This window comes from Pongo pygmaeus, chromosome 15, assembly GCF_028885625.2.
Source record: "Pongo pygmaeus isolate AG05252 chromosome 15, NHGRI_mPonPyg2-v2.0_pri, whole genome shotgun sequence".
Taxonomy (NCBI): domain Eukaryota; kingdom Metazoa; phylum Chordata; class Mammalia; order Primates; family Hominidae; genus Pongo; species Pongo pygmaeus.
Window position 1 is genome coordinate 95,626,879 of NC_072388.2, and position 8,868 is coordinate 95,635,746.

Genomic DNA, 8,868 nt, shown 5'->3' on the forward strand with positions numbered 1-8,868 from the left:
TCCCTGCCTCCCAGGTTCAAGCAATTCTCCTGCCTCAGCCTCCCGAGTAGCTGGGATTACAGGCACCTGCCACCATGCCTGGCTAATTTTGTATTTTTAGTAGAGATGGGGTTTCACCATGTTGGCCAGGCTGGTCTTGAACTCCTGACATCATGATCTGCCCACCTCGGCCTCCCAAAGTGCTAGGATTACAGGTGTGAGCCACCACGTCTTGCCTGTATTTTTATTTTCATTTATTTGTGTAGATATTATTTTCTTTTGTGTACTGCTTTTAAAAAGTTTAGAGTGATGGTATGACATACTTTACCCTGTGTTTTCTGATGAGTAGAATCAGTGCACTGATTACTGGGGAGGGGTGAAGAGCCCATAAGGAGGGAGAAATCTTTTTCAGACATATTTTCTACTTTTAATTAAAGGTGTGGGGTTATTTTATTTAGTAGTATTGAATAAGTTTTTTTTTTTTTCCTCCCACAAAGCTAAGAACTTTCCTTGGGTTTATCCTCTGTTATTGTCTGGGCAACATTTCATGATGTGCCTATGTGTGTTTTTAATTATTGTTTGCTTAAAATGTCCCAAGTTGGAGCTGGTTGGAAAGTCATGAGCTAGTTTGACCCATGCCTTCTAAGATTTAAGTAGGCAAATAGAAATTTATTAATATCTGAAATAGTGAAATAACCTACAACATCTACAGACTAGATGTTTTTGTAATGTAGTCACATCTTTCTCTTGATCCCTTCTGTCTTCCAGTTTGTCTTCTTTATTAGCCACCAAACCCAGTTATGTTCCTTTATTCTTTTTTAAGTCTCTTTTCCCCCTTCCCCATCCTCTTTGTCTCACAGGAACAACTTGATACAGAGACAAGTACAACTCAATCAGAAACTATTCAGACAGCGGCTTCTCTGTTGGCCTCTCAGGTACTAAGTGCAAAAAGCAAGGAGAATTTTGTAAATGTCCTTAAGATTAGTGTGATATGTTGAATTAAAGTGAGAGTTCATAGAAGACTATTAAAATTAATCTTTCTGAAAGTAATTACTTGCTAGCCTGTAAACGTATTTATTGTAGTTTTAAGGCAGGGCCCTGGATTTGACGGAACCGTTCTCTGGGACTGTTTCGATGTTAACCCATCCCCTTATATTAATATATTATTTGATACTGCAAATCATTTAAATTCTCACTAGTCATTTACACAGCGTTCATATGTAGGTTTTATTTGTAGGTCAAAAGTGAAATTCAAACTAGGAATGAACTAAAAAACATTCTTCGTGGATTTCTTTTGCAAAGGCTAATATATTTTCATTTTAAAAATGTATTTCTGCCTTGTTTTTCCACTACTGATTTCAGTTAGTTATTTAATATAGCCCATAGCTCTTCAGAATTACTTTTTCATTTGTCCTAGCAATTCTACTTGTGACAGACCCTCACATACAGAATACAGTAGGCATCTGGCATCTTTTTTCATTGATTTGTGAACCTTCATTTTGTTGAATAATTTTCTTCTTGAATCCTTTCACATGAATGAACCCTAACGTCTAGCTCAAACTTTGACACAAAGTAGATATATTCTTTAATAGATGATAAAACTGGTTAATCTCTACAAAGTAACTGAGATAACAACTGCTGCTGTACTGATATGATACTATGTACTATGATGATATTTTGCTGCTCCTGTGCAGCTCAGAGTTGTTTTAACGTGATCATTTAAAAATGTGCTTTTGCTAGATGTTAACTTTTATAGACTCTAAAGATACATAAATACTATGTTTAGTTTCTGAAATACCTTTTCCGTAATCTAATAAAACTTCAGGGGGAGTAACTAACATCAGGAAGTATGCTTAATATTGATACATGGACAAACTTGTTTATCAGTTGTAAACTGTCCTGTGATTGTGATTGCATGTTTTTTAGTTTGCCACATACTCTCGGGAGTTATTTTCATAGTTTTGTCTTACTGAATTTATCCCTATAGTAATTAGTACCCATGGGTATTTGCCTTTTAGATATTTTTAATGAGTGAGTAGAATTTTCTTTCTAATGAAAGGATTCATAGAGCCATAGAGAGAAAAATCACCCAGTTATGTAAGAAGAATGATTATGTTGATTTTAAAAAAATACATTCCTATGTTTGGTAATGTTAGGGACGTACTTATTTCTGGGGAGGTGATAATATTGTGGCTATACCTAACAAAGAGTTCTTATTGTTTTGAGATAAATCTGGAAATATTTATAGATGAAATGATAGGATCTCTAGGATTTGCTTCAGAATAACACAAGGTGAATTGAAAATGGGAGGACAGTGGCTTTGATTTGATAATTGATGAAGCTGGGTAATGAATACATGGGGATCCATTATACAGTGCTCTCTACTTTTGTGTATGTTTGGAATTTTCCATAATAAAACTTTCAAAGATCCATCTCTGTATTTTTTTAGTGTTAAGGAAAGCTTGTGATTTAATCTAATTAATATGAAAATAATCTACCTAAAATTTAGGATGATTAAATTATTGCTTAGCTGTATAGATTTAATTGTATAATTTACAGTGTCAGAAAATAATAAATTTACTGCTGCTTCTGTGTATAAAAGGAGCTTTAAGTATTCTCCCACTTGGGGGTGCTCCAATACTAGTTAATATTACAGCTATTAGTGTTGTAATAAGTGAATACAGTTTAGCAGTAACTTAAGCATTATATGATAGGTGATTCTTAGAGGAACAATTTAAAAAACTATCTGAAATTACTTAGGAGTTTTAAAAATATACCTATTTGAAAATTCCTTTGTTGAACACATTATTTGTTGAACAAATAATGTGATAGTCATATTTACATTCCATTTTGACAACATTAGAGAGTTTTTAAATTTGTAGTACTTTTCTTCTTATAACGTTTCTTAGGAAGTAAAGCAATGGAAAATACATCTCATTGTTAAATTATGGTGCTTTGAACAATGTTGTGTTCTTTGCTTTCATTCTCAGAAAACATCCAGTACAGACCTTTCTGATATCCCTGCTCTCCCTGCAAATCCTATTCCTGTTATCAAGAATTCAATAAAACTGAGATTGAATCGGTAAAAACAACCTCAGGGGTCCATAAACAATATCTGCCAACTCAACCTGTTGTCTTCAAATGCTAAAAAAGGAGAATGGAGGGTACAAGACTAGACATGACTGAAATGGATTTGGGTTTTTTGGTGACCTCCCTTACTGGGCTAATCAGCACTTGATCGGAAGTCCAGGTTAGTATGTGAAGCCAGGAGTACTATTATTATTGTGTTAGCAACAGTTGCGTTAACTATTTCAAAAATTACTGCCTTTAAAAAAAACAACCTCAAGCTATATTTGTATTCATAATTGACATCTGGATTGGGTTTATGTTTGATGCATTGTTTGGAAAATTTGCAATACAAACTGGCATAAGAATTACTTATTCTGATGATGCACTTTTATGTATTTTTCATTAGAAAGTAGAACTAATTTTAGATTTTCAGCTTGATGGATTTTCAGTTTTTCCTGAAGAATTTTCTTTACCATTAGTCTTCAATTTGGATACCGTTGTGCAGTGGTGTACTGTTATACTTCAGAGAAAGGGTAAGAGTACATCTAGTTCAGTTCCTATGAGGTAGCTGTAACCCTTAAAAATGAAACGTCAACTCTAGGGTACATTTGACATTGAAAGAATAGTTAGGAAATAACTTGGTTTTGATAGGGTCATGATTAAGAAATGATATATTGGTTTTATTTATGGAATTGTTTTATAGTGCATACAAATCAGTGATCAGCCAGCAAATATTTTTCTTTGAGCTTATGAAAGCTCTGTATTCTTTTGCCTTCAATCTGTTGTCTTCAAAACAAACAAACAAAAAAAGCTTCTTGCGCCTTTCCCTCCCCTCTTTTCTTCCTTTTTCTTTTTGCTTGTATGCACAAGGTAGGATTTACTTCGTAAGAAACAAAATGCCAGTATTTTCTTAAGCCATGATGTGAAACCAATGACCCTGTGACCACATGGCACAGAACACTAAATTTTGGTCCCATGGCTGAAACTTGAGGGTGACTAAAAGTAATGCCTGTGAAACATGATATCTATCTGGGGTGGCCATTTGATCTCTAAAAGGAATTTTGTACACTCCACAGAACTCCTATCTATAGTAAAATTGATTTTCAGTTTTAAACGTGGGCAAAAAGGCATTTTCTCCAAGATTTTAAAACTAATTCTTATTTTTAAATGGTTTACCAAAATTTGTCAGTACATTTTACGTGTAGAAGCATTTTAAAAATCATTTCTAGCAAGCACTTGACATCTAGTCCGCTCTCTACTCCTTTATTTTGTTTTATCAAAAGATTAAGAGCTCCTTTCTTTGAATAAAATAATTTCTCATAATTAAGCAGTAGAAGATCTATCTTTACAAAGTATGAGGGATGCCAGATGTTGATAAACTTACTCTCTCTTAATCTGGACAGTCAACTTAACAGATTTTTCTGATGAGCATGTTTTATGAATCCTCCATTGTGCTCCATTCTATCACATGTGCATTTTTCATGTTAAACTGCAATTACTTAATCTCTTCCCCTGTCCTTCTAAATTAATTTTCTGAAGTTGGAGTGTAGTCTTTTCCCCCTTAGGCTATGCATTAATCGAAGCTTTCTTTTCACCATGACTTTATAATGTCTAGTAAACAATATTTCTACTTCCCACATCTTTGCTTTACACAGTCACCTTGCCCTTCCTTCCACCACCGAAGAAAAAAGATGGTCATACTAACAGGTGAAGTGTACAAGGTGTCTGTGTGTTTTGTGTAGCTTCAGAGTTAGATTGAAATTACCAGGCACAGATTTAGTCTTGTCATTTTGTTTACACATTGGGGAAAACAATTCAGTTTATTAAACGTTTCATGTAACTGCACCCAAGTTTTGCCAAGCTGGAAACTTGGACCTTTTCTGTGTAGTGACTTTTTAATTATAGTTTTCATAACCTGGAGATCAGACTGTTGCTTTCGCATGATGTATGTAGTGTCTCATGACTGGAGTTTTGCTTTGTTTTATAGTATCTGTACTCCTTGTATTTTTCAAGAGCTATTTTGTAAACAGATGATGTATTTCTCCATTGAAAACACAATAAAAAAAAACAGCACAATCTCACAGTTGCCTGATTTCTTTTGACTACTACTTTTTTCCAGTAATTTAATTGGTTCTGTCATAAGTTTATAGTATGATTCTAAGTGAGGATTTGCAAAAGAATTTGATTACATTAGAAAAGATTTGTTTCTGGTTAACTTCAGCCATTGGCAGCAGCCTTGTTATTTATAGCTCAGATAATAATTAGGTGTTTGTTTTTCATATAATTGATTTTTAGGGAGGAAAACATAATATAGTTACTATTAATTCAATTTTAGCTGTTCCATCCTCTGAAGTGTGCTGTGTCTGTAGACACCATACGTTATCTGTATATTTATTCTATGCCTGTAGACAGTGTACTGTCCTTTTCAAAGCATTTAGCACTTTACTGTCAGCAGGTGGCACTGTTGTTTTTCAGTGAATTTAGAATTACAGACCACAACCAACCAGGATTCTATGTTTCTTATTTTACTAAATGCAAATCAGATATTGCTTTTCTTAACCCCCCAGATGCTCAGCATTGAATACTTAACTCATGGTGCAGGAGTGAGCTGCTCTGTGTATTTTGTGATGGTCAGCTCTTGGGTATGGTTATCTTGTGTTTTGAGTGGAGGGATGGACCTCTGTGTCAAAGCCATTATTCTGAAGGACATGTAGTTGTTCATATATCATTTCTAAAATTCTATTTTAAAATTCTAATATAACCTTCCCTATATATAAAAATGGGAATGTGGCTGCACTGTGGGATAACTTTTTAGTAAAAGCAAAATTTAACTTCTGAGACTGTTCAGTAAAAGGGAAAATATTGTAGGAATTACCCTTATCTCCCTTGTTAACACTAAAAGAATTGAACTGGCTGTACTTCCTCTACTTTGATAGTCATGTAGATGCAATTTGTATATCACAGTTTCTGAGTTTTATCATCCACGTGGCCTCTTGGCATTTTCATTCATCTTGCTGAATTAGTAAAATTATAATGGAAAGTTGTGTTTTGTGGCTGTGGGTATATTCTAGAATAAAGTTTTTATTTTTCTAATTAACATTTTTTTTTTTTCCATCACACAGAAAAATGTTTTAGAGCTCTGCATAGTATTAATTCTGGCTGCATTCAAGGTGGCAATAAATGATCAGCAGCTCCAAGTCGTAATGGATATATGAACAGATAAATCATTAATATATACAAACTTGTAGATTGAGTCCTGGAAATACTATTAGTGCACTTAAATGCACTTAAATTATAAAACTATTTACCTGAAGCAGCACTGAGCAATCCTTTGGATATACTTTTACCTGTTTTTATTCTAATAAAAATGACTAGTACAAGGAAAATTAGTTGGTTTTTAGCCTGAATTGTATGTTTTGATTTGATTTTTATTTCTCCACATTATTTTGCTTGTTAGCTTTTCTTCAAACCAGTATCACAAATGGATGCTGTCTTCACTCAGACCTGAATTTGGTAAATGAAATATTATGTTCTGTAATAAATATGACCTTCAGTCATATAGAAACCAGTGGTCTGTTTAATATCTATTTCTCATAGAATGAATTCATTCTTCTTTTTTCTTATCAATTTGAAAATTCTTGTTACATTTTACATAGCTTTTATTGGCACCAAATAAGGAAGATGGCCTCAATGTTTTTGAGCCATGTATTTCAGAAGTGATTGTACTTCATTCTAGATGTGATTTTATATACTTGGGAAATCATTTCAACTTCTTTTCTTCTTTGGAGACATGCTTTTGTCTCAATATTCTGGGAACATCATTACAGCTGATCAAACCACACAAGTATTCTGTTGAAAGGGATGGAATTTTAAGTGCGTTTTTTTCTTCTTCCCTTCCCAATTCACAGGCCTTTCCTTAAAAGGGTAGGATTAAAACTAGGCTTAAGTTCACATTTCAGAAACTTTACATTTGTGTGAAAGGTTGTGATTTTAGTTATTGTGCTTTTTTCTGCAATTATCTTTTAATATTTTTTCTATTTTAATCCAGCTAAGAGTCACACCTACAAAGGGCACAGTTTTTGTTGACTTTATAGGGTTTATCTGCTGTTTAAAATGTTAACTTTCAAAGTATTCATACTTTAATGTAAATAAGAGTGCAGTCACCTTTTCCTCTGGTCTGGGTATCTTTAAATTCCACCAGTAAGGTGGGAAATGTGTCTATTCAAGTAAAGAACAAGAAGAATGAGCGAGAGAGACAGAGTGAGAGTGTGTGTGTGTGTGTGTGTGTGTGTGTGTATCAAAGGATTATATTTTTTGCTTTGATACTAATAAGGTACAGAATAATGCTTTGTGCCACCAGCTTAGAGTTTTTGTTTGATATATGTTGTTTTAATTTTTTAATGGTGAGAATGGATTTATGCTCAGCCCTCCACACTCCCTCTCACTGGGTTGCAGAATTGACTAGGGAAAGCCCAAGGGTGTGCTGGTTTTGTTTTTCATTTTGGAATAAATAGAGTATGGATGCCAGAGAGCTGATAACCTGGGCTTGAACTTGGCACTGCCCACTTGGTCTAAGCAGCAGCGTTCCCTTTTCACCTGAGCACAGGTGTCAGAGCATTAAGACATACTACAGCAAAATGCCAAATTTTGCAACAGTGTAAATTCAGTTATGTATTATCAGTCTTAAAATTACGGAGTCTTCCTCAGTAGTCATTGAATAATACTCTTTTTGTCAGTTTGTTTTTCAAACAAGTCAACAGGTTTGTTATGGTAGGTTTTAGTCTTGGGCTGGTTTTAATGTTACTAGTAGTTAAATGATAAAGTCTCACCTCTTTTAATTACTACACATCACAATATTTGAAACGATGTAGATGGTATCCTCATTTTTCACATAACCTGGATGGTTTTTATTAGTGATATGATTATGACCTGATTTTTAAAAAATTATCTTTAAGTCTCTTAAAGTCTCTTAAAAATACTTCACAAGCCTTTTAGAAGTATTTCCTTTAATTAATTTGTAGGATGTTATTTTTTGATCCAACAGATTTCATGCTGAAAATATATATTTTGAATAATTCAAACATTTCAGTTTTATGGTTTTTTTTTTTTTTTCAGCTCATTGGAGACATTTATCTCAGTCTTGTGTGTTTTCTAATAATGTCATGTAGTCCTAAAATAGTTAAAACTTTTTTTTTTGGTATAATACTGTTTTTGCCCAAAGACTTCTGGAAGTGCAAAATAACAAAGTTATTTCTGGGGAGTAAGGTGATCTCTGTCTCACTACTGTGCCCCTCTCAATCCCCGTACATACACACATATGTGAGTATTGGGGTTCTTTTCAGTTTTAGGCATCAGAAATTAAGTGTGTGTGTGTGTGTGTGTGTGTGTGTGTGTGTGTATATATATGTAAAAACGTAAGATGTCCCAACTTGGTGCTCTTCCTTGTGGATGCCGTCTCTCTCTTGGCACAGCACCCTCCTTAGAAACTTTCACACTGTGTGATGCCTGGTGCTATGTGATTTCCAGAAATCTGGCATGAGAATTGGTCCTTGTTTGCGTTTTCTGACTGCAGTGGAGCTGTTAATAAAGAGATTGATGATAAAGTTGTCGAAAAGAGACAGTTGGGCAGAACTGCTCCCCATGAGTGACAGAGGGCATGATCTGCCTTCACAGCCAAGAAAGTCGCCCCCAGCAGAGAACCGACCGTGCCTGGACACTGTGCCAAGACTGTTAGGGGAGCTTTACTGCACTATTAGGCTACTACCTCTCTCTCTGTCACTTTGGCTTACTTCACATTACCATTTTTATCCTTAAGTTCTT

General features: G+C 34.4%; 1 protein-coding gene across 6 annotated transcripts in view; it reads left to right on the forward strand.

Moving 5' to 3' along the window:
• Nucleotides 1-5,129, forward strand: part of PAPOLA (poly(A) polymerase alpha) — a 65,091-nt gene extending 59,962 nt beyond the window's left edge. For 4 of the 6 annotated variants that reach the window (XM_054447403.2, XM_054447404.2, XM_063652055.1 and 1 more), the window contains 2 exons: nt 840-914; nt 2,970-5,129. In XM_054447403.2, coding sequence (XP_054303378.1) covers nt 840-914; nt 2,970-3,065 — 171 coding nt within the window. In that variant the 3' untranslated portion in view covers nt 3,066-5,129. The remainder of the gene's footprint in view (nt 1-839; nt 915-2,969) is intronic. The other 2 variants (XM_054447405.2, XM_063652057.1) reach the window with 1 other exon arrangement.
• Nucleotides 5,130-8,868: the final 3,739 nt, after the last annotated feature.